This window comes from Aspergillus pseudonomiae, assembly GCF_009193645.1.
Source record: "Aspergillus pseudonomiae strain CBS 119388 unplaced genomic scaffold BDV37scaffold_36, whole genome shotgun sequence".
Classification (NCBI taxonomy): domain Eukaryota; kingdom Fungi; phylum Ascomycota; class Eurotiomycetes; order Eurotiales; family Aspergillaceae; genus Aspergillus; species Aspergillus pseudonomiae.
Genome location: NW_022476028.1, coordinates 100,982 through 125,113, shown reverse-complemented (window position 1 = coordinate 125,113; position 24,132 = coordinate 100,982). Strand labels below are relative to the sequence as shown.

The 24,132-nt window shown below is 49.0% G+C and overlaps 6 protein-coding genes across 6 annotated transcripts; 3 read left to right on the top strand and 3 right to left on the bottom strand.

The window, feature by feature from the left end:
* Positions 1 to 1,954: 1,954 nt before the first annotated feature.
* BDV37DRAFT_283435 (DNA-binding E3 ubiquitin-protein ligase SNT2) lies at positions 1,955 to 7,261 on the bottom strand (the record flags this gene model as incomplete). The annotated part of the gene is made up of 3 exons (XM_032087288.1): positions 1,955 to 5,852; positions 5,906 to 6,389; positions 6,490 to 7,261. The coding sequence occupies 3 exons, from the start codon at positions 7,259 to 7,261 to the stop codon at positions 1,955 to 1,957; spliced, it is 5,154 nt and encodes a 1,717-aa protein (XP_031941073.1).
* A 132-nt stretch (positions 7,262 to 7,393) lies between these two features.
* Positions 7,394 to 8,420, bottom strand: BDV37DRAFT_126960 (uncharacterized protein). The gene is made up of 2 exons (XM_032078669.1): positions 8,140 to 8,420; positions 7,394 to 7,907 (listed from the first exon to the last, which is right to left on the bottom strand). Exons 1-2 carry the CDS (start codon positions 8,165 to 8,167, stop codon positions 7,492 to 7,494), a joined length of 444 nt encoding a protein of 147 aa, XP_031941072.1. The 5' UTR covers positions 8,168 to 8,420; the 3' UTR covers positions 7,394 to 7,491.
* A 4,158-nt stretch (positions 8,421 to 12,578) lies between these two features.
* Positions 12,579 to 15,769, top strand: BDV37DRAFT_283434 (DEAD/DEAH box helicase; the record flags this gene model as incomplete). Its single annotated transcript, XM_032087287.1, has 9 exons — positions 12,579 to 13,337; positions 13,390 to 13,572; positions 13,632 to 14,115; positions 14,172 to 14,343; positions 14,395 to 14,556; positions 14,607 to 15,053; positions 15,102 to 15,522; positions 15,570 to 15,684; positions 15,738 to 15,769. The coding sequence occupies 9 exons, from the start codon at positions 12,579 to 12,581 to the stop codon at positions 15,767 to 15,769; spliced, it is 2,775 nt and encodes a 924-aa protein (XP_031941071.1).
* A 316-nt stretch (positions 15,770 to 16,085) lies between these two features.
* BDV37DRAFT_294277 (uncharacterized protein) lies at positions 16,086 to 17,221 on the bottom strand (the record flags this gene model as incomplete). The annotated part of the gene is made up of 2 exons (XM_032089604.1): positions 16,635 to 17,221; positions 16,086 to 16,447 (listed from the first exon to the last, which is right to left on the bottom strand). The coding sequence occupies exons 1-2, from the start codon at positions 17,197 to 17,199 to the stop codon at positions 16,086 to 16,088; spliced, it is 927 nt and encodes a 308-aa protein (XP_031941070.1). The 5' UTR covers positions 17,200 to 17,221.
* Positions 17,222 to 18,320: 1,099 nt separating this feature from the next.
* BDV37DRAFT_249195 (uncharacterized protein) lies at positions 18,321 to 19,636 on the top strand. The gene is made up of 3 exons (XM_032082056.1): positions 18,321 to 18,534; positions 18,592 to 19,516; positions 19,575 to 19,636. The coding sequence occupies exon 2, from the start codon at positions 18,705 to 18,707 to the stop codon at positions 19,104 to 19,106; it is 402 nt and encodes a 133-aa protein (XP_031941069.1). The 5' UTR covers positions 18,321 to 18,534; positions 18,592 to 18,704; the 3' UTR covers positions 19,107 to 19,516; positions 19,575 to 19,636.
* Positions 19,455 to 23,775, top strand: BDV37DRAFT_126876 (CORVET complex membrane-binding subunit VPS8). The gene has a single exon (XM_032078668.1). It carries the CDS (start codon positions 19,829 to 19,831, stop codon positions 23,573 to 23,575), a length of 3,747 nt encoding a protein of 1,248 aa, XP_031941068.1. The 5' UTR covers positions 19,455 to 19,828; the 3' UTR covers positions 23,576 to 23,775.
* Positions 23,776 to 24,132: the final 357 nt, after the last annotated feature.

The window sequence follows — 24,132 nt, the reverse complement described above, 5'->3', positions numbered from 1 at the left end:
GTACGGATAGATTGAGATCATCTACTTACCTAGGTACAAGTACTACCCTAAGATACTCAGCCTTCTTCAATCTCTCTGTCTGTTACACCCCCTCTTGCGGTACAGTACAGATTGTAATTTAAATTCCGCATTGCCAATGCGGATATGTAATCAACAAGAAGTTCATCATCTTCTAGAACTTCCATGCGCATGGCACATAAGCACTTTCTGTGCTGTAAGGACTTAACCTTAGCCTTGCGCGAAAAAAAAAAAAAAAAAAAAAAAAAAAAAAGTGGCAACCAACCGCTGACGTCGACTCACACCTCAAGAATGTGGTTCGTATGATGTGATGGATGATCAACCGAACAAATAAATGAGATAACCACAAATTTTCATCCCCTCAACCGTTGTGACAGGTGGCAAAGATTGCGCGCACCCCCCTCTCTGCAGTTTCTTACGTGAGCAACCTTTGTAAATAACCTTCCAGAGAATCCGGGGAATTTCTGGATCCTGGTGTTTCGCCTGAAAGAATGATATTTGATGCGCTGGTACTGTTTGCCTGGCTCTCGGCAGCAGGGCATCGGCGCCGGTGGCCTTGCTGTGCCTCCAACGTGAATCAATGCAAATCCCGTCGTGCCCATTCGTTCGGAAAATCCACCAACCACAGGGTATCCTTGAACAGGGAAAAAGAGCCCCACGGGAAACCAAGCTATCACATGGTTCCCTTCCAGTGTCAGTTGCGGGCGCATGGACATGTACAGAGTATGTATGTATGGAGGTATCTGTATGTATCAAGTGTTCTCGCGTGAGCAATAATGTTGTTGTCGACCTTGGAATGTGGTTCATGCATTCTGTGTAGGATCGACGACGTTAAAGTTCTGAGCTTGATGCAAGGACGGGTCCGGCGTACATGCGTCGATACCTGATAATTAATAATATTCATGGAATTTCGGTACGTTGTAAAAGTATGAAAGGATATTTACACACCGAACGGCACTCCCCCGTCCTATATACAATTGCAGAACCGTCATGGTGAACCGATGCAGGTAAGGAATAAATCGATCGAATCGCAGACCGGGGTCCAGATTCCAGATTCCGCCCCTAGTCGCAACTAAGTGGGAATTGTCAAACCTAACTCGGGAGCCACCAATATAAAACTAGCAATGGAAAGCACCACTAATAAGCACTAACCACTTAATATAATAATCCTTCCATTTCGCCTTTATCTGAGGCTCAACCATAGACAAATCAAAAGCCCGGTGACGATCCCCTGTCACAGCGCATTGCATCAGCCGTCCAACTGCCTTCGGCGCTCGGGTCAATGTAAATATTTGACCAGGTTCCCTGCGCTTCCTATTAGTCCCTCGCGTCCGGGATCGTCCCCGTCGATCCATACCACGAAAGAAGAAACGACACTGGAAACGGCATACTAAGTATTATCATTTGTAGTATCTACCCCGCTTCTCTTCTTCTATCAAGAGTTCAAACTGCACTCGTCTGCCGACGGCCCAATGAGACCTCGCGCAACCGTGTTTTCATATGATGGACGATACATCGGAAGCCGTGGAAAACAATTCTCAACGCTAATATGTGAAACTCCCAGTCCATGCCACCCTGAATACTTTTGGGCTATTGCGGACGGCGGTGTAACCCAAATATATCATGCTCGTGATGTAGGAACCAGAAAAGTAAAAAGGAAAGAAAAGAAAGGAAAAGAAGATGCATACAGACGAACGGGAAGGAAGGGGGGGAAATAGTAACGGATTAATCTAGAACCACGCTGATGGCAAGAACCCAAACCCCATTTTTAAATGCCACACGATCCAAACAACACGAAGGAGATGCCAAAGTAGAGTTTAAAAAAAAAGAAAAGAAAAGAAAAGAAAAGAAAAGAACAATAACGTAATAGAGCTATATCATACATCCCTGGAAATCCTCCTTCTAAGGTTCTGCAAGCATAGAACTGCAATAAGGCTTAAGAGAGTAAATTCTTGAGCGATGGGCTTGCGCTGGCACCAGAACTGCCATTTGTTCCGTTAATATTTGTATGCCTGCTGCTGCTCGTCGGACCTGCGGGCGCGATGACAGGTGTATCGTCTAATTTCACTGGTGGGGTCCGACCTCGTGGGTCAACATGTGCTTGCGAAACCGGAGGGGACTGCGTTGGCGCACTAAGAACGCGGTCGGCAGAGTATACACGTGCCGGTGGTCCCCCGTTCAATGCACTGAGTGAGTGCTGTGGAGAATGTCGAACCATCGTTGAGTGCACATCTGGAGGTGACGCCGATGGGGCGTATGGTCGGGGCCCCGCCGGGTGAGAAAGATGGGGAGAGGGTATAGAGACTGGCCCATAAGGGCTCTGGTGAGTGGGAAACGGCTGGGGAGGTGGAGGAGGAGGATGAGCTCCGCTCGTGTAATGATGCGGCGGGGCATGGTGTGAAGGAGCGGGCTGGAAGCCATTCATATGGTGCGGTGGGGGTGGTGGAGGCCCTCCGCGGTAGCTAGCAACTGGAATGCCATTGCGAAGCTTATCCCCATAATCGCCGGGACGCTGTTCATATCCCGGATACCATTCTGGTCCATTAGAAGGCGGCGGACCAAGAGGCCTAGGCAACACCCCGGTTTGAGGAGGATGGGAATGAGGAGCGTAAGGATGGCTGTGATATTCTGGAAGACGTGGTGCGGGGAGGACTGGCCGCTGAGCCGAGTAAGGAGACGGCCGAGGCTCTGGAGAGGGTTGGGCAGGACCGGCAGGTATCTGCTTGAGATGGCATTTATGACACTCGTATGACTCCTGATTCTGTTGGCCCAATGATGCTTCGGCATTACCCGCTAGTCCATTCCTATCAGCGGGATTAAATTCACCATTAAGCTTTGTGAGAGAATGCTGAGAGGGATTTCGATGAATATATGGTGGGCTTGCTGAGGCCGCAGGCGGAAATCTTGGTTCATTCATCCCAGCTCCGTTGAGTAGGGGTGCCCTGTGATCTGCAGCCGTGGTTCGCCGCGACTTATCGATAGGCCACCACCGAGGGGTGTATGCGGTAGAGCAACGCGCACATTTTCTTGTTGCCTCCGTGCCAGTGATCTGGGCGGGTGCATGATTCTCGGAATCAATAGCCATCTCGTCTGTAGCTTCCTCAGTGGACACCCCGGTATTCTTAGAGTTATCCTTCGTTGTAGGCGGAGGAGCGGTAACGCCATTGACAGCGGATGCCCGTCGGTGTCCGGCCGACGTCGCATTGTGTTGTGATGCACTGACAGACTGCTGAACATACGCCGCTCTACGCAGAGTCCCAGTCAAGGAGAGGTCGGCTTGTTTGTAGTTTTGGACAAATCGCTGGAGGGCGTTGACACCTTCTTCCTCCGTCGGCTCGCCTACTGCATGAACAACAGACGGTACTATGTGATGGGGGCACCAAATTCCCGCGGAGGCTACTCCTACTTCATCCCTAAGTCGTACACTGTGCACAGTATCTCTCTTAGAGCTCTTAACGGGTGTAATATCGAAGCCGAATGTGTACTGCGCCTGGAACGCGCAACCGACATGGAACTGAGCATTGCAGCCGCTGAAATGGCATGGCACACAAGCACCACTGTTTGACTTGCAGATTTTGCAAACCTCGCGGTACTTGTCTGCCGGAATGAGTGCAAATCCTTCAGCCGGTTCAAGCTCTTTGGAGTTGGCAAACTTGATCTCAGGAGTCCAAACCGCACAAGCGACATGTACCCAGTTGTTACCATCAGTCCGCTTCAGAGGTTCTCGAGGACCGATCGGCTTGCCTACGGCTTCCTGCCTTTGCCGATAAAGCTTGATAGCTTCGTTAACCATCTCCTTCTCTAGCCTCTCCTTTTCCCGATCCCGCTCAGTCTTCTTCTTGTGTGTCGACCTTGGAGCTTCCATCAACTCATGCTCTGTCCAGGTCACAGGACACAAAACACACTCGTAACAAGTCGAGAACAAGGGATTTCTGTCATTGGTACACATGTCGCATAGCCATTTGACGCAATTCCGTGACGGGCTGACTCCGTAGCAGCTTCGATGAACGGTTAGCCGGCAATCCCTACAGGATAAATGTTGGTCGCCCATAGGTTCCATCTTGTTACAGACGGCACAAGGGAGTGTTTTAGCCTTGGGTGGATCGGGGACAATCGGTGCCGGTTCTGGGGCCTTCTCTGGTGCCGGCTTCTTCTTCGGTGCCGGTTCCACGGATGTAGCAGTTGAAGTCGCGCCACTGTCCTTGTCGTTGGTGCGCCCCTTCTTTTTTGTGGCCTCTTGTACTTGAGGGTTGGCTGTCACAGGAACACCAATCGAGGCAGCAGTGGCAGCGGTTGCACTATTGATGCTAATCGGAGTCTCGGTGGAAATAAGGAGCTGTGTCAGCAGCTCCTCATCAACACGCCGGCGCCACGACTTGTTGCCACTTTGAGATATTTTCTTGGCGACTTCATCGACATTCTCCCACTGAATTCCATATTTTCTCCATAGTAGAGCGCATCGTAAGCAGAGAGCTACCGTAAGCTGTGGCCCCTTATCTCGTTGTTTTGAGGATGGTTCGCTTGGAGTTGTAGTTCCGGGCGGGATCCCAGGGGCACGCCGCCACTGGCGTGAAGTACGTGTAGAGCAGAACTTGCACTGAAAACCACGCTTTTTCTCAACGGCCTTCTCATTATCATAGGCTGAATCATCATAATCATCTGCCACGTCATCCACAAGCTTTGCGGGGTTGTTCCGTTTGGCTTCCTTCTTGCCCCGCCTACCTTCATAATGATCCCAGATCTGGTGACCGCGGGCTGTCTTCTTCCACATGTAGTAGAACCGCACAATTTGATAATGCGGTACAGTACCGACGTGTTTCGTCAGGTTCCGCCACTCCGATCCGTACTTCGCAACGCCCTGCTCGAAGGCTTTTACTTCTTCAGGACGCAAATGGGGTTCCTTTAGATCCTTGTACTTGTTCATCTGCTTCAATTTCGAAAGAGCAGTCTCGACATCGAAACTGTTTGCATAGAGCAACTCCAAAGCCTTATCCAGGAAATTTGTTGAGTACTTTTCGACCCCAAGATCAGGCGCTATCTCCTTTGCTCTAGCCATATAGTCGTCGATGAGCTTCTCTCGATCCGCAGCGCTGAGATCCGCACCAGGCGCATCGTCTTCGCCCCGAGAGGGTATTTGGGTCGCAGTGGGCATCTTGAACATTAACTCCGCTGTGCGCACCTGCTTGCCGTTCACGGTAACCGGCTCATCTTCACCGCGTCGTACATATCCCTGCGGCTCATCCATAACCCATTTTGGTCTGTTTGCCTTCTCTTGCTTCGCAGCTTCAAGTGCGGCTAGGGCCTCTTTCGAGAGCTTCGAGTCCTTGCGACCTCCAGAACTTTTCATATATTTCTTCTTGATATCGGTTGGCTTGACATATTCCACAGGGCGCCCTGGCCAAGGGTTTACGATCGCCTGGAACCGCGGTCCCAACCGAGAGCTTGCTCGAGGATATATCCGGTCGTCATAGTCCAGCGCATCTTCAACACGGCAGTGTATGCCCAAATAGCGGTAAGGCCACATCCTGGCCTGCGCAACCTGTTCTTCTGTGGCTGGCCGAGGGGCTTCTTCTTCGACAACGGCAGGGGTGCTGCTTGTTGTGCCGTTCGCACCGTTGGGCTCTTCCTCCTCCTCTTCGACGATTTCTTCTTCAACTTCCGCTTGGGACTCTCCAAGGATTGGAGTGTTTCGAGCCTCAAGTTTCCGCTCCTGGGCACGACTGCAGGCCGCACAAGCCCATGCAAATCCGCGAGCGGGCTTCTTGGTAAGAACAGGTCGTACACAATACATATGATATGTATCGTGGCACACGGCGCAATCCACGGAATCAGTGCTACAAAATATGAGTATATGGTAACATCGACTCACAGGTATAGTCATACGTACCTCGCAGCATACAAACTGCAGCGCTTGCAGGTTTTGACGGCGCTGGTCAGTTCTTTCCTTTTACCGATCTCGACAAGAACAAATTTCCAGCGATCATCAAGGACTCTTTTGACATTCGCTGGGACGTTGATCACTCTTTTTGTAGGAATGACCTCATAGTACCGATGAATATATCTGTCAAACATCTTGTCATACCAAAAACAGTCCCGAGTCTTTCTGTACTCCTCAAGATCGTCAATCTCCGAGAGGTGCTTAATCTGACACTTTCCCCGTAACGAAGTAAGCGGGCATGTATCGGAATGCATGGATGCAAACACAAGTCTCGTATCTGCAACTTTGCGCTGTATATCACGTGGCCTGTAATACCAATTAACGCGCACTGCCTCAATGGAACCGGAAGGCACATCCTTGTTTGGAATGAACTCCATGATACGTGCCAAGTAATACGGTTCTCCTGGGGGTTCACAGATGAGGTAAACGTGGTCTATACTCAAGTCTCAGTAACTTCCGGGATATTGAACTCGTTCCATAGAATGAACAAATTGGGAACAAAAAAAATTAAACTAAATAAAAAGAAAACTGACCGTTTACGGAAAACGTTGTGCCATCGTCAGCTGTTAGTTTGCCATCTTCTAGATGAGCGCCTCGATTCTCAAAAGAGACCATGTTCGAGTTTGAGTCACTCTGGCCTTGACTGGCGCCGGGGGCCGTGGTAAAGATCTTTTTAGATGCGCTCCCATTTGCGGAACTGGAAGTCGTAGCGCTGGCCGGTTGCTTTCGTTTTCTTGAATTTGAAGCACCATTGGCTTCCTCCAGTTTTGCAGAGAAGGACGAGGTACCAGGAATTGAATCTTTGGCAGCAGAAGCGGGACTAGTTCCATTCACCGCCGTTTGACTTTTACGAGAATTTGAAGATGGCGCTGATTTGTCGCCATCCGTTTTAGTGCCATTGGCAGATTGGTTAGGCACACCGTTAGTTCGCTTCGCAGCTTTGGTTGCGGGTTGAGCGATTTCCAAGTCCATATCGATGTCACGGTCCTCCGCGTAGTTGGGGCGAGGAGCCGCATTACGACCTCTGGAGCGCGTCCCATAGGGCGCAGGAGTGGCGGAGGTACTCGGCGGCTCCGTACCCGCAACTTCTGAAGTTGAAGTACTGGCAGTCATGGGTTGGGACTGCCGTTCGTTGAGGGTGGCGAGCCCTTGGGGGATGGGAGAGTCGGCAGAACCCGTTCGGGATGACTGGCCAGGGGTGGGCATGCGACGTTGACCCGCGGCAGTTGCTGCAGCGGAAGAGGAAGAATTGGGCCTCACGTGGTGTTGCTGCGACTTCTGGGGCGGTGACCTATCCGAGGCCATGGCCAACCCTGAGACGCGACAAAAACAAAAGCTAAATCAAGATGGGTTGGAGGGTGGCATATAACCCCCTCAAGGTGGCGTCAAGGCCTTGCAAAACTGCCTACAGCACGGTGATGTGAACTTCAGCAACAAGCCGTAGCGGTTAGTCGAGCCCTCATAAGCGTGAGTTTGCAGATGGGCGGATGTAATGGTCGTATGGATCAACCGAATGGAATATGAAGGGGGGGAAGTCAAAGTCGGAAGGGAGACGAAAAGGCCCTGTGGTGCGGTGTTGACCGCACGAAGGACTGAAAGTGATACTTTGACGGCGGATCCCAGTGGTCGGTAATAACTTTCCTCTTTTCTTTTCTCCCCCGTTGAGACTCCTCTAATTCCCGCAAGGGAGTGGGAAAATCAGTGTTGTGCCAATGTCGGAAAATGAAATGCACCAGATGTGCGGGAGGAATATCAAGATCGACAGGCCCCGAAAGATGACCAGAATAGACTACTAAGTGGACGTGAAAGAAGTCCGTGGCAACAGCAGGGGAAACGGAACACTGATGTGTGGAAGATGTACAGGAGCAGAATGCGATAAAGCAAAGAAAACCAAAAAGGTAATCAAGGAGGTAGGAAGAGAAGAGAAGGAAAGACAGAAGGGCCGCTGAAGCTGTCAAAATAGTCAAATGAAGGTAACGGTGGTAGAAGAAATCAAACCACTAGGCTCGTGGGGTGAGTGCTCCAAATAGCAAATGGATCAGTAGGCCGTAACCAACAGGACGGAACTAGTTCGTAGTTCGGCCGTAGCTAGAAGGTTTGACCAGGGCTACCGAGACGGCGAGGGCCAAAATGATATAGGCACAAGGAAGGGAGAAGAGTAGAAGGGAAGATGGTAGACTAACATAAGTAGAATCGGGACGAGAGAAACATGCAGAGGAAGAAGTGGGACAAGAATGGAAAAGGCGACAAGCCCAGAGAAAGAGAGAGTAAAGAAGAGAGGGAAGAGAAAGAGACAAGAAGAATCAGGAAAGCCGTCCAGGATCCCGACCAGTCCACGTCCTCGCCCCTAGTCCCGATATGTTAATATGACGGATCCTCCATCCACCAAGAACCAGAGAAAATCGCGATTACTCTCCTTTCCTTTTCGTTTTATGGTTTAATACATGGTCCAGTGTCCCGGTGCTTTGGCTAGCCTTCCCGCGTCGCTAAAGCATTTTCTAATTTTTTTGCTTTCTTTTTTTTCCCTTGGGTGGGTGGTATTGCCTATAGTATAGCCATTACTTTGTTCCCCTTACTCTATTAACGCGGCGTTGTGGCCCGCTGGGTGATCTACGTGGTTACTGGGTTTAGCGGGATACGTTTTAGCAATATCACGGATGCTTGTCGCTGGTCTTGTTAGAAAGGGATTGTGTGGGCCGAGCGACCCGATGTAAAGAATGATGTTGATACCCGGGAGGGGCCATGGAAAGGATCAATTAGGACGAGGACGGGGCTCGATGGAAGGGGATAAAACCAGAAGGACTCGTGCAGAGTGTCTTAAAGGGGAAAACGAAAAGAACATGGAAGAAAGAAAGAAAGATAGAAAATGAAAATGAAAATGAGAATCATGGAGGATGAAAAGAGAATTTTCTATGTTTAAATATAAAAAAGATGGCCTAAACCAGACTAGCATTTCCGTTGTTCATTCATTCTACCCAAGTTTGTACTCCATTGAAGAAAAACAACAGGCTTCTTTCCCCCTCGAAAATGAAGGGGAGGGGAGGGGACGGAAGATCAAGCAAAAGTAAAATATGGAAATTAGGAAAGAGGGTATGGACATTGGAGACACATAATCTGTGGCAGGAATGTTGTCACGTAGGGCAGCGCATGCGCGGATCTGGAAAATCCCAAATGCCAAGTCTATCGAGGGAAAAGCAGGCGCAGCATGTCTTGAAGCGGAGGAGAGACAGTAGGCTGACTCTCATGCTCATATAATTACGAACTAATATTACTATGGCGCACTAAGATGATACTAAGTTGTCTGGATCCATGATACTCCTATCTTACCGGGGATAAATTCCCAGAAGGTAGACGGTAAGTTCGAAGTAGGGGTACAGTATACGGATGGGTGATACCGCATTATTACTGCAGGTCATTTTCTTTTTGGAAATCTGCCCACGTCTCAGAATTTGCAGAACAACCAACTTGACCTTTTTTGGGTGGGGATGATATCATCCGATGAATGATGCCGGGTCAGAGCACGGAGTGATACTGGTTCGCACAGAGGGCTTACTCTTGGGAACTAACTACTAGATAAGTAAGTTAGGTATCCTCAGATAGCTACATATTTATTGGTATGAAAACGATCTTGGGGGTAGAGATGAAGTTTGTCGGACCTATTTCCCCCCCTAAGTGTCGGGTTAAGTAACGGTAATCACAACCCTCGCCAAACAACTTAATCGATAGTGCCTAGAATAATATTTTACGAGGGGGGATGTGGAGGGGCGTATTTTGCAAAATGGATTGTACAACCGAGCGATCAGAGGAGGGCGTGGATGGATACGTATCTCTGAAAATGGTAAGGTTCTACCTACTACTTAGGTCCACGACCGAAAACTCGGTTCAAAATGACCATAGAGAAAGGGAGCATGGTGCAGGTCCCATGGTTCCATTTCCTGCAGGCTAGGCGGTTAGCGGTGATTAGCAGCTACACAGTAGATCCTCAATCATGGAGGTTCTTTATGTAGACTACAGCTGATCTGTCATGACAATGAGATAGCCTGTCAAGGATAATGGCGTGCCGATGCTGATAGAAGGTAAAACAAAAACAAAATTGTTTCGTCCGACTGAAAGGGGGCCATCACAGTAAGGTTGAGGTGATGATAACACATTCCGGTGGCCGCGGAGGAAAGCCCTTAGCGTCATTTATGATTTTATGTAGGGCACTGAGGTCTTACTGGGGTCTCCCCCGCGAGGGCGGACCTTCTCTGGCTCGATTTTTGTCTTGGCTATCCTTCTCTTCATTATGCAACCGCAACGGTCTTATCAACAAACGCAATCCGCGTATGAATCGGGTCAACGGCCGACAATCAATCAATAAAATTCTCAGTTGCATTTGCCTCCGATCCAGTGCGCTCTGATACGAAGGTCCTAGACGTTAACTCTAAACCAGTCGAGCGACCTACGTACCTTAGGTACTTGTTAGATCATATACCACCATTAACTCGGGCCAATGACAATCACCGCAACAAGAGACGAATTCTCCACGGCCGATGATTTGTTGCCCGGTGGTTGTCCTGGCCTTTGAGTTGCCACATTATAACCTGCCACACGACCGAAACAAAATGTCCGTCTCGGGTAAGGGTAAATTGGAGGGAGTGAGTGTCAACAATATTGGTAGTATCGGTAGTAGTCTAGCGTCTGGTGCGTTTTCGACTAAAAGAAGCCTTGACGCCGCGTGTCCTTTTGGGTTTGATTGAGTGCAGCCTTATATCTAGCAGTGAGTGGTCAAATCTATTACTTGTACTCTTAACCATAACATGGTTTAAGATGGCCAACGCTAAGCTGTGAGAACGATTGTACCAAAGAATATCTATCATCGCTTACTGTCCAGTGTCGAATTATCTCTCGTCATCTGACGGTCTACCCAATCACATTACATCTTAACCTTAGCTCGCTAGGCTGAAAAAATAAAAATATATTCAAGTTGGCAATATGAGGGTTGTGGTCATCTCTTTAGGCAAAGGTGATAGGAGCTTAATTGTTCCCGAGGAAAGACAAGCAAATGTATCTTCTTTCAGCCATTTCCCTCCTGCTTATTTAGGCAATGAAAAACGGATTTGATTATGTCCATGAGTTGTGAGAGCATAATAATAAAATAATAATATAATGAAAAGCTCCATACGGAGTAAGAGTAATACCCAGTAGGGCCTTAGTAAAAGGTTCAAGTTGCTACTTGGTTTCGGCCGTGGTGGTCACATCCAAGTGGACCACGGATGAATTTTTTTTTTCTTTTCTGGCATCCATCCTTCTGGGAAGCCATGGCCTTTCGCCCGACTCACCCGTGTGTGGTAGCATAAATTTCCACTTTCCGCTTTCCTTTTTTTTTTTTTTTTTTTTTTTTTACAATACATGAGTATACAAAAAATGAGAAATCAACCAGACCCTTCTATATTTATGATCCTCAGGGAACTAACGAGTTAGAAGTGAGGGGACAATGTAATGAAGACATCCGGCGTCAAGGGGGACGTCAATAACTAGTAGTACGGAGCACTCCAAGCCACTCGTGTACACAGTTGCGGAGCATAACAACCAGGGCAAATTAGTCAGTAGTGGGAGGCAAGTATCATCAGGTGATCATTGTGCAGGGTATAAACCGCCCTTTCAACCTCTCAACCCGAGCAGAAGCGACAGAGAGGATGACTGAATAACTAGAAAACAGAATATGATCAAGGCCAAAGATAGTATCTAATACTCTATAGTATACATAAATTTATTGTGTTGGATGTTGAATGGAATCATGAATTATTCACACACTTACCCGTAACTAAAATATTTTATTTAATCTTCAGAGGCGCGGAAAATAGAAGAATGGAATATGTCTGTGCTTGAGGGCGGCCGTCCAACATACTGGATCCAAGGGTGGGAATCGGTGGGCTCCCATTTGCCCTCTGCAAACATGGTGGACAGGTAGTTAGATTACCGCGTTGGGTACAACTTATCCGGGTGAGTTATTGAACTAAAGCAGGCCAATCTTTGTTGGGTTAGGCGACTGCCGCGACTCATCCCTCAATGGGCTTGCTGATCACCAGGGCTCCGGTTAGCGGATGAGACGATCCAGGAACGTTTTGCGCTGGGAATTGGCTGCATTTCCGATCCGCCTTGGAGCCTTAGGCAGAGATGAAGTGTTTGTTTATTGAAAGCGTTCCGGAGGCCAATGATAAGACCCAGGGGCTTTTCTGCCTCAGGCTACGGCGACTGGGGCTAGGTGCAATTACTAGTACTAGGTAGAATCCCACAATGACCGCGTTGCGCGTTGTTGCCTCTCATTGATCGTGATTCTTACCTCCTACTTAAGTGTTGAATTTTCTACTAGTATTATTACCAGCATCTTGCTTACTTAGAATCCAGGAAAGTTCCTCAGAACACCTTCTTGATACGGACCGTAAATAATCAGCATATAATTTATTTCTACTACAGGTGCTGAGGTGAAATACAAGACCACGAGCTGTCGGTATTTGTGAATGTAAACACTTAATTTCCAAGCAGCTGGTGCCCCCTGAACTACTGTCATTGGTATTGGGTATATTCATGGTAGCTTGTTTACCATCACACCTGTTGTCAGGTGATAAATGCCCAAGACATGTCAGCGCGGTCCGGTCAGCCATTTCAGTTCCATGGCTTCCAGACCACCATTGATGTTGCTCGTCAGCAAAATGACCAGGACAATGCTCATAAAGTTCCCGTTCCAAGTCACCCTACCTCTACCAGCCACTTGAATTCTCGTCCAGTCGATTTTGTCCGGCCTTCTGTGGCCCCTTCCAGGAGTCGTCTAACTGCCAGCGAGATCCGTCCTGTGGCGGCAAGTATACTAGAAACAAAGGAGGAGCAGCAACCGGAAACAGTCCCCAGTGAAGACTATGTCTATGACCCTTGTTTATTCTTAGAAAATCCCCGGTATGGATTGTCACCGGCGCTAGTATCTAACTTTGCTTCTGTTGGTGTCAAAAGCATCTATCCATGGCAGGCTTCATGTCTGCTTGCCCCGGGTCTACTTGAGGGTGAAAAGCATTTGGTCTATACGGCCCCTACAGGAGGAGGGAAGTCTCTTGTAGCTGATGTTCTGATGCTGAAACGTATCATCGAGAATCCTTCTCGTAAAGCCATTTTGGTTCTTCCATACGTCGCACTAGTCCAGGAAAAGTCGAAATGGCTTAAACGCATGGTTCAGGATGTTGAAAAACGCATCGACGACATCGATGATCAAGCAGGTGGTGCAAATCCATACCATCAACGTTGGAAGAAGCTACAAAAGTCGATCCGAGTCACTGGTTTCTTCGGAGGAAGCAGGTCAACCGATACCTGGGCCAATACAGATATTGCGGTTTGCACTATTGAGAAGGTTTGTCAGCGCTGTATGCAGTTGTATACTGGACATATTTAATATATATTAGGCTAATTCACTCATCAACACTGCTATCGAAGAACACACCATCGGAGATTTGGGTGTCGTTGTCCTGGACGAGCTGCATATGCTTGATGATGAGCATCGCGGGTATCTTCTGGAGCTAATGGTCACCAAGATCCTTCTGCTGCAGCAGGATATCCAGATCATTGGCATGAGCGCCACTTTGTCGGTATGGCTATTCTTTGTCAATAGTGTCGATGTTTAGAAAGCAGCCTGACAGACCATCAGAACACTGAATTACTTGCAGAGTGGATGAATGCAAATTACTATATCTCAACATATCGGCCTATTCCGATCGATGACTATCTTGTATATGAGAACGCGATTTATCCCGCAGAAACCTCGAGGCAGCTATTCCAGACAATCACACAATCTCCATCAATGTCCACCATATCCCTTACGGACACTATGCCTCCCCATCGTATAATCCAGCCCCCAACATCTCGAGCATTTGCAAATCCAACCACAAATGCGACGGTAGCGTTATCAGTCGATACGGCTGCTGCAGGATATGGTGCATTGGTTTTCTGCGGTAGCAGACAAGCTTGTCAACTTCATGCTTCTATCATTAGTGAAGCAATGCCAATACCAGCCGCAGTAGATCCAAATGAATTAAGCAGACGATTGGACCTGCTCGCCGAACTACGAAGTCTTCCAAGTGGTCTTGATCCAGTTCTCGAGAATACATTAGTCAGAGGCGTGGCTTTTTACCGTAGGTACTTCAGGGCGACTACCGCTTCGCATTGATACGGACTGACTTTGTTCTAGATGCGGGCATGACAACAGAAGAACGTGATTTCATAGCGCAGGCTTACGATCAAGGCGTTTTGAGGGTTCTCATAGCCACTTGCAGTCTTGCGGCCGGAGTCAATCTTCCTGCCAGGAGGGTCATTATTAATGGTGTTCGGATGGGACGTGACTTGGTGGGACCAGCAATGCTGTAGGGACAACCCCTTACACATTTCAAAAAACCTCGTACTAACCGTTGAAGGCGCCAAATGTGTGGGCGGGCTGGTCGCAAGGGAAAGGATGAGGCGGGCGAGACCTACCTCATTTGTGGAAAGTCCGAGCTACAGGCAGTCTGCGATCTGCTGGAAGCTGGTATGCCAGCAATTGAGAGCTGTCTAACGCCAGAGAAGCGTGGCCTCAAGAGGTAGATGACCAAAATGAACGAGAAATAGTCATGAGCTCATACCTGTTTAGGGCGATTCTGGAAGCTATAGCCACGGGCCTCGTCTCTGGTTTTGAAGCGATCAAGGATTACGTGAAATGCACCCTTCTTTATCGGACCACAGACAAAAAGATAGTGTATAATGTTATGAACGCTGCGCTCCAAGAATTGGTCAGCGAAAATCTTTTGCATCAAAACGGTGACGAATCATATGTTGCGACCCAACTTGGCCAAGCTATTGCTGCATCTGGATTCGCACCTGAGGATGGTCTTTTTATTAACGAAGAGCTAAGCCGAGCGTTACAGGCTTTTGTGATGGATGGTGACATGCATATCTTCTACATGTTCACCCCCCTCCAGGTAGCGACGACCACACAAATCAATTGGCCCATTTTTCGAGACCAGCTAGACAACCTTGACGAAAGCGGGCTGCGTGCTTTGCAATTTGTTGGTGTTCAGCCGGGCTTTGTAAACAGAATGTATGTTGATCTGAAAGATCGCGCAAGAGCGTACTAATAAGGCCACAGGGTTCAGAGCGGTTCATCTCTCAAAGAGGACACTCCAGAGCAGATCAAACTGGCCGCCGTCTACCGTCGCGCTTACACCGCGCTTCAGCTTCGTGATTTGAGTAATGAAGTCCCCCTATCGGTGGTCGCCAGTCGTTACCAGACCCCTCGCGGGACAGTTCAGTCATTGGCCCAACACTGCCACGGGTTTGCCGCTAGTATGGTCAAGTTCTGTCAACGCATGGGCTGGGGCATGCTTGCAGCAGTCCTTGATCATATGCGGATTCGGTTGGAAGCCGGTGCTCGTGCTGATTTATTGGAGATGGCTCAAGTCACATACGTCAAAGGCCGGCTAGCTAGGTTACTACGAGACAAGGGGTTCCGAAACTTGAGGGCGTTGGCAGAGGCCAATGCAAAGGCCCTTGTTCCCATATTAATGATGGTAAGATGAATGTCGCTCTGAACAGAAGATTCATTAACTTGCACCAGGTAAATCCACGAAAAGCACAGAGAAGCCAAGCCCACCCCTCAGAAGCACAACGGTATGCCAAAAAATTGCTTGCCAAAGCAGAAGTAATTGTTGCATCAGCAAATAAAGTTTGGGGTACGTATATTGTTTCGCAGCGTTCAGTATCTATCCTACTAATGATGCCACAGAACGTGAAATGCAAGTCGAACTGGATGAGTAAGACATGATACTCTGGTGTATAAGAGGTAATGAATTGGCAATTTTTTTTTTTTTGGAAACTTCACGAAAACGGGGTCACTCATGCTCAGGTATCGTATGGCGCATTGAACGGGTTACCTAACATATATATAGCATACAAGGCTATGATGTGTATATACATAGAAGTTGAGACTTTGGGGTGTATAGCTGATTTACAATGGTATTTAGCGTACTAGAACTTATAGAAAGCAGCTGTCTTCTAGCCAGTGAAGAGGATACATGACTACAATAGTATCTGTGGCAACGCATTGGTCCGAAGGGAATCTAATAAAACTAATCTAACCCCCGTTTAGCGTATTTTGAGCCTTCATAACCTCACCCTGATCTACAAAATCCACAAGGACCACATTAGGCAGCCGTTTATACACGGACCGACATAAGTCGGACTGTGCCCCGATACTCCCATTGCCCGAGACAGCATTGGTTTTGGGCGCACGGATCCTGTCGGGCACCAGGACCCCCAGCACATTGACATCTAGGAAATGATTGACGATATACATGCGCCCGTCCGCGGACGCGCCAGAAGGCCGATCGATACTGCAATTCGGGAACGAGGCATCCGTCACATCGTAGGGCGTCTCGAAGAAGTAGCCGAATTCGTCCAATATATATGGAACGGACTTAGTGTCGGCACCGTAATCTAGTAGCAATATGCTCAATACACACGTCCTATCGGAACAAGACCAACGAAACTGTCTCATACACACAGTGGAGACTTTATATCTCCACTGCTATATAGGTACCACTCAAGGCATCCACTCCAAGATACTACTAGTAGTACCTAATCCGTACTCAAAAGAAACCAAAAGGAAGACACGTGTACTTACCCAAAAATACCACAAGTCGCTTCCCCGTACTAATCAAGTCTCCCAATGTCGGCCACGAATCCATGGCCAGCACAGCCGGCGACGAGCTCGGCACGAACGCATAATCCTTAATCCCGGCACTGGCGAATACCTCATCGAACCGCGACACGGGGAAGCCATCGCCATTCGTAAGCAGCAGGGTTACCACTTCGTCCGGATGGCTGTCCAACCAGGTCTTGACCGTGCCCAGGAAGGACTCCAGGGTTCCGGCGTCCTCGAGAAGACAGGATGTATGGCATAGTTGAATGGTATTGGCGTTGTCAAGGGCTTTATGGGTTTGGCCCTGCAGGAAGCGGATTCCCAGGTCCAGTTGTTCTGTTACCTCCAGGTTTTGATTTTGTTGTGGGAGTGGGCCGACGAAGGGGCTGTCGTGGGCGCCCAGTTGGGTGATGTTGGAATACTTGCGGGTGCAGAATGCGGATTGGCCATTGCAGGTTGATGGAGCGCATTGGGCGATTTGAATGACGGAGAGGAGGAAGAGAGGAAATAGTATGTAGGAGAGGATGGGATGTTTGTTGGAAGGCATTATATTATATATGAAGGGCTACTAGTATTGCAAGGGTATCATGTCTTGGTACTAGACTGAAAGGATATTGCCGTTTCTATATTCATTTTGCCTTAGTGAAGGAATCTCGATTATTTATATCTCTGAATTCTTGTCCGAACTAGGTTGAGGGCTGAATGCTACCAAATGATCAAATCATGCAGTGCTGAAGAATGAATGTATGGCATGTGGCCAATCAATCCCTTGTGACTGGCCTTGTGAAAAGCGCTATAGAGAACGTCGGAGGGGAACAATATAGATAAAGGTTAATTTTCTCTTCAGAAGGATTAGTGTGACTACAGGAATGGAACAGGGCAGCGCTATGCTGAAGACGAGACAAGGATCTTAAATGAAAGAGTTGATCTTGTCCAGTCGATGTAGCTTGGGGTCTGCGGGTGATGTGAATAGTAGTTGGACTAAGGCACCTTAAGGCACACTGGTCACATGCTGATACTGATAAGTTATAACCCACACCTGAGCATATTACTGAGGATACCCTGGATGAAGTATATAACATGACTAGACCATAGTGATACTATTCATATCAATAAGTGTAGTCACCTGGAAAGAAACCCATCAACATAGGCCAGAAGCCCGCTTGATATATGGCATCGTAGTGAATGCGATATACTCTAGTCATTGAATAAGTGGTACTGTCTAAAAGACGAGCCTGGATAGCCCCCATTCATAATAATTTATAATTCCCACTTAAACATTGTGATGACCCATCGGGTTACTATTCTAAGTCATTGTTGTTCTGCAAGCTGCTATAGGGCCTGTCTTGCAACATAACACTGCTTTGCATACAACGCGCATAGCACTTTAAGTGATGGCTGAGGTATGATTAGATGCCCAGACTGCGGCAGATGAAGATGGTCTGGATAATCAATAGGAGAATAAGGATGGTGTGAGTATAAGGAGACGCTCTCTTGGAACAAATCCCCAGCAGCTCTATAGTATGTGTCAACAATGACATTATTATGACTGACAAGCAAGAAAGGATGAGTTGTTGTGTAATTTGATAGCCACTGGTGGCTTGTGGGGCACCGCCCCCCGGAAGCCAAGCAAAACCAACCAATGTTGACCTGAGGCCGGAAGGGACTCACAGCCTCCAGCTCTCCTCGTTACCTTCCGTCGATGATCCTCATCTTCCCCGACTTGCGACAAAGCCGAGCTCGTGGGTACTCTTGCTCGGTTTACACAACCACTTGCCAGTTAATTACATCCAGATCCTGACTCAGTCGTCCATCGGGAGTATTCTCCTGCTAACCAGTCGGATTGTCGGCAACCGCTCCTCCGTTGTGTTCCGCACCTAAGGTATCCATCTATCGGCCCGCACTCGGCCAGTCGTTCACTGAAGCTTTGTGGCCTGAGATTGTCAGACAGTCATCAACCAGAACGTATCGGTGCCGCATTTAAATCTTGATTCCCGGGACCGCCTTTTCCTGCGATATTGTCGAAGCGATGGTCATTCGAACATATTGCTGATGAGCTCCATGATTGAGGGCAGTGATGACCGGGCACGAGAGGATGAGCTCGACTTGGGGGAAGAGGACGAGGGAGATGTTCAGCCAAAGACTAACGGTGCCTCTGTCGATGGGGTGTCACCTGAGGGGTATGGGGAGGGCTCAATGGCATACATCGAAGAGGATCTCCCCGATGTAGCTAGCCCAAACCATTCGTTCGATAGAAGGAACACCCAACTTGACGCCGGTACGGGCAATATACCATTGTCGCCCCATATCAGACAGCTTGGTACTCCCGGAAGCGTCGACGAGACAGCTTCCACTCCGGATGATACTCCTTCTTTGCATGTGTGTTGCGACTGCTGTTTTCAGCCTTGCTATCCGCTGATAACTTTAGGATTCTCTTTTGTCATCGCAAAGTAGCAATGCTTTGGTCCTTCGAAGCTCGTCTCGTGCTAGTCCAAGCCCGTCGCATCGTCCCTTCGATCTCCGCTTCCAGTCTCGCCTTTCGTCTCCGTCTTTGAGCGGGGCTCGACCGTCCTCGCCGTTTTTCGCTCACATTCACTCCCGACAGTCGTCGCTTACGAGCCGCCTCACTCCGGGTACCGTGGATTCCGATGCTGAGACTCCCCTAGGCCCTTGGGATGTCATGCGGTGGACTAAGTTAAGAAAAATAACTGGCCAGGCATTTTCGGAGGTCGGTAAACGTAATTTTGGCTATCCCACATGTTTGGCGGTCTCTACGACCATAGTGATTGGAACGTCCAAGGGAATTATCCTGGTGTTTGACTATCAACAAAGTCTCAAAGCGATCATTGGACAGGGGACTAAGGGTACGTTGGGAGCCTGCCCCGCCTTGTTGTTCTGGTCTCCGTTGACTTCTACATATAGCTACCGAATGTGGAGCAATCACGTCGTTGGCACTATCCGCGGACCACACGACGGTTGCCGGGGGACATGTCTCGGGCGATATATTCACATGGGAGATTGTGAGGCCGGCGCGGCCTTTTCTTCAAATACCCCCTCTCTCCGAAACTCATATCGATACTCGCACTGCCGATGGTCACCTTCCTGGATCGCCTGTCATTCATGTAGGCTTCCTTGGCACAAGGCGCACTGCGCTCGTATCCGCCGACAAGTCAGGGATGGCTTTTTCACATCTTGCGACTCGTGGCCTGGGCGCGATGGGACGGACAGTGAAGACGACAAGGATCCTGGGTCGTTATCCCCAGCATATATCGCACGGCAACCGGCCGCGAAAGCCAAGCTCTGTCCTTGCCTTTTCACCCCTCCCACTTGGAAACGTTGAGCAGCCAACTGATTCTTTGGGATTGGTTGCGATGCTTACACCATATCTCCTAGTAATTGTCTCAACAACACCTGTAGCACAGACCCAACATAAAGCTCCACGCCCAAAAGAGGTTGCCGCCCATGGCGCAATGACTGGAGCATTGGCATGGTTTCCAGCGATTAAGCTCAAGGGCAAGGACGCGCAAGTTTCAAAAACAAAACTTGTTTATTGTTGGTCAAATGTGTTGACTATCTTAGACGTGTCTGAGATTGAAGCAGACGAATCACCCAGCAGGGACAGACCACCCAGCCTGGAGTTTAAAGCGCGGAGCAGATGGAAGGCCGAAGAAGCAATTGTTGCTGTGCAATGGCTGAGTCGTTCGGTCCTGGCAGTGCTCACTATAACGCAACAATTACTTATTCTTGAAGATCATTCTATGCGTGTAACGGATAGCATCGATCTTCTTAACAAACATATATACCATGCCGATTTGTTCTCCTCTCAGCTTCACTCTCTGGTCGAACAGTTTAATGAAGAAGATACCTCAATGCATGGCGTGGTGGCCGATGCTTTTTATATGAGCTTTCGCTCTTATAAAGGGCGTCTGTTTTTGTTGGGCTATAGCGATGCACTGGTTGGAGCCCTTTCCAATTGGGCAGATCGGTTACTTGCACTCATGGAGGCCGGAGACTTTATTGGGGCCATCCGACTAGCAACATCCTTCTACAAAGGCAGCGGAGAAAAGCTCACCATCGGGTTGCCTGATGAAGATGCACTGAGACAGCCCATCGTGCAAGAGAAAATCCTGGAAATGGTGTCAGCTTCGCTGAAGTATGCCTTTGGTCGGAACCAGGAAGCCAACACTGAGCGGCTGAGCAATCGACAGCTTGAGGAATTGGCCGAGGTCTCCATCTCGGCCTGTGTGTGTATGGACGATGAGGATTTTCTTTGGGATGAGGTATTCAACTGGTATGAGGAGCATGACTCGCAGGGCGTCTTCCTTGATGCCCTTGAATCATACATAGTTGAAGGGACAGTGCGCACTCTTCCGCCTACTGCCGTCAAAGCGCTTATCAATCACTTTGCCACGAACCATACTGCCAGCCGGTTGGAAGAGATAATCTGTCTGCTTGACACGGCCACCATGGATATTGACCAAGTGACGACACTGTGTAAACATTATAACTTGTACGACGCATTCATTTACGTCTGGAATCGCTGTGTAGGGGATTATGTGGGGCCACTACAAGAACTCCTAGCATTAGTCCCACCCCAAGGATCTTGGGTTAACGGGGGCTCGGTGGATGAACTTAAACGATATACGAACGCGATGAAGATGTTTCCATATCTCTCGTTTGTCTTAACGGGCCGTGTATACCCTACTGGGAATGACATGGATGACACCGAAGCTACTCAGGCTAAGGCGGCCTTATACGAATATCTCTTCTCTGGGAATCTGTCTGGGGCGGAATCAGGGGTCCACAGTCAATCGAATGAGTTGTTCTCCGATCTGCAAGCTATCCTGAAATTCGATACCCCCAGCTTCATGAGCATGCTCAATGAAGCATTCGAGGATAGTTTCTTGAACGAACAAGAGCCAGACGAGACACCTTTCAAAGGAATATCTATCAATCGGCAATACTTAATCAGCATACTGCTCCAGGTCATGGCACCGTCAACCTTTGCTTCATCTGATACCATTTACCTAGACATGTTTCTTGCTCGCAACCTTCCTAAATACCCCCAGTACATTCTACTCTCTGGAAGCACACTCCACCAAGTCTTGGAGCGATTGTGTCGATATCCAAACCAAGACATGGCAGAGGACTGCGAACTCAGCGCAGAGTATCTCCTATCTTTCTATCACCCTCCAGATGTTCAGAACATGATCCCGCTCTTCCGGGAGGCGCGTTTCTTCCGGATTCTCAAGTCAACCTATCGCTCCGAGAAGCAATTTCCGGAGTTAATTCTGACCTATCTTGAAGACCGTAGTGGGCAAGAGGCGATTTTTACCTGCCTACAGGACTGCCTGCGGGCCGGCTCCGGGTTAGGGAAAAGGCAAAGGCGAGATGTCATAGAAGTGATTAAAACCCATGCTGGCCAGATAGCAGGCATAGATGTCCAGAAGGCCGCTCAGACAATGCAGGATTATGCTCCCGAAACGCATGCAGTGTTCCTTGAAGCTCTGGAAAACGATGCCTACGAACAGTACCAGTACTTGACTATCGTGGTTGACCCTACGACGCATCCCGGCGCTGAGCGGCAGCTTTCGAAGCCAGTAGAGAATTGGATGATAGAGCGCTACGTGCAATTGCTTTGCAAGTACAACCCTTCACACGTCGCTGATTTCGTTGATGAGCTACGAGTTGGCGACGTTCGACTCGAAGAACTGCTGCCTTCAATGGAAGAAAGCGGGGTAGTGGATGCAGCTGTCATTCTGCTGGCCAGGCAAGGCCAGATCAGAGCTGCTATGGACCGTCTCATTGCGCATCTTCAGACACTCGAGTCGGGTCTCGTTGGCATTCTCCGAAGTATACAGGAGACCCCAGACTCCGCCAGCACGGCAGAAGCGATTGATGATCTTGTTGAATCTCTAAACAAGTATGTGCGTGTTGGTACATGGTTGTGCCAAGGCCAGTCGAAAACAGCTAAGAAGCCGCGGAACGGCGAGAGGAATGGAATTGGGAAACATGCTGTTGACCTGCCTCTCTCGTTCGATGAGAAACTCTGGCTCGATCTTATTGAAGCTGTCGTCCGTACTGCCAGTAGTGTGTTTGCCCTGATCCAGAAGGAACACGCGGAAAATAAATTGACCCAACTGGCACCAATGATTCCGAGGATGGGGAGCAATTCGACCCAGCTAATGTCATCTGTCCGTACATTGGTACAACAGGTGTTCACGGCACTGCTCTCCAGCACGGTCCGGGTTGGCGGAGCTTCGACCGAACGCAACGACGTTGCCTTTCTCCGAATTCTGCGAGCATTTCTCACTCGCGCATCCCACTGGTCTCCTTCGCTCCTTGAACTCCGCGCGGTCTTGGCTTCAATCTTCTCAGCTTATACTTACGAGAAGTCACTCCTCGCCCTGGCCAACGGGATGCTGGATCGGGATCTCTTTGTGCATGTGGACGAGGTAACGCGACTGCGTCAAAGGGGGTGGCGGCCGCGAGGCCAGGTGTGTGAGGTCTGCCGGCAACGCATTTGGGGGCCTGGGGTTGGCTCTGAGTTCTGGGAGGCATGGAAGCAGAGGCAGGCGGATGCCCATCAACGCCGAATGTCACGACAAATTGAAGGGCGGCTTGACCCTGCGGTCGCCCGTGGGAAGGGCAAGGCGGCGGCAGTGGCCGAGGCGGGTCAGGCGGCACACTTCCATGATGGACATGCGGACGTGGAGTCAGTAGGTGACATGCGGGGATCCCCAGAAAGTGGCAGTGAGATGCCGATCGGGCCCGCGGTGGTCTTTTCCTGTCGACACTTGTATCACCGACAGTGTTTGCTGAACTTGGACCATTCTGGGCACACCAGTAAACGGCATTTCCACCGCGAAGGGTCTGACTGGGAATTGCTGTCATGCCCCATCTGTCCTGTACATAATGAATGAGTGCCACGATTTGAACCCAACCCATGTATGTATCTTTGCTGAATCCCCACTATGTGATTTCATTCGTGATTCTTTTATACCCTTTTCCGCCCATGTTGGGTGGTAAGATGTTCCGGAGGATTTAAAGTGAGACAAGTTTGGAGGTTAAACTTTTGGCGGCGGTTAATCGAGTTGCTTAATTAAGTCAAAGTCGAAGTTGTCGATGAAGATGGCCAAAGCGGGACGATTTGGTTTCCAACTAATTTGCTCCCGATCAGCTGGTTTCCCCGTGACGTATCACAAGATGGGACGAGAAATTCCAATAAAACTCCCCAAAGAGGATCGGCCAACATCATATGGTCTCCTTTCTCAGTAGTCCTTCACCGTCAGCCTTCCCCCACTCATCCTCATCTTGACCGTTAAGAGAACCCTCGATCCTTGCGATCTGATTGACCCAGGTGTCTGTCACACTAAAGAGCCATGGTGCGAGCCTGACCAGCATCGGAAATTAAATACAAAAGAAAAGACCCTGACATACTCCCTGCGTGGCGTGTCGTCCTGTCCATCAATCTATATGG

Coding starts and splice junctions, on each gene's coding strand:
- BDV37DRAFT_126960 (XM_032078669.1), bottom strand. CDS start 8,167: ATGTTTCTCTCGTCCCGATTCTACTTAT. Junction 7,908..8,139: donor CTCGTCCCGATTCTACTTAT/GTTAGTCTACCA, acceptor CTATTTTGACAG/CTTCAGCGGCCCTTCTGTCT.
- BDV37DRAFT_249195 (XM_032082056.1), top strand. CDS start 18,705: ATGAGCTCCATGATTGAGGGCAGTGATGACCGGGCACGAGAGGATGAG.
- BDV37DRAFT_126876 (XM_032078668.1), top strand. CDS start 19,829: ATGGCTTTTTCACATCTTGCGACTCGTGGCCTGGGCGCGATGGGACGG.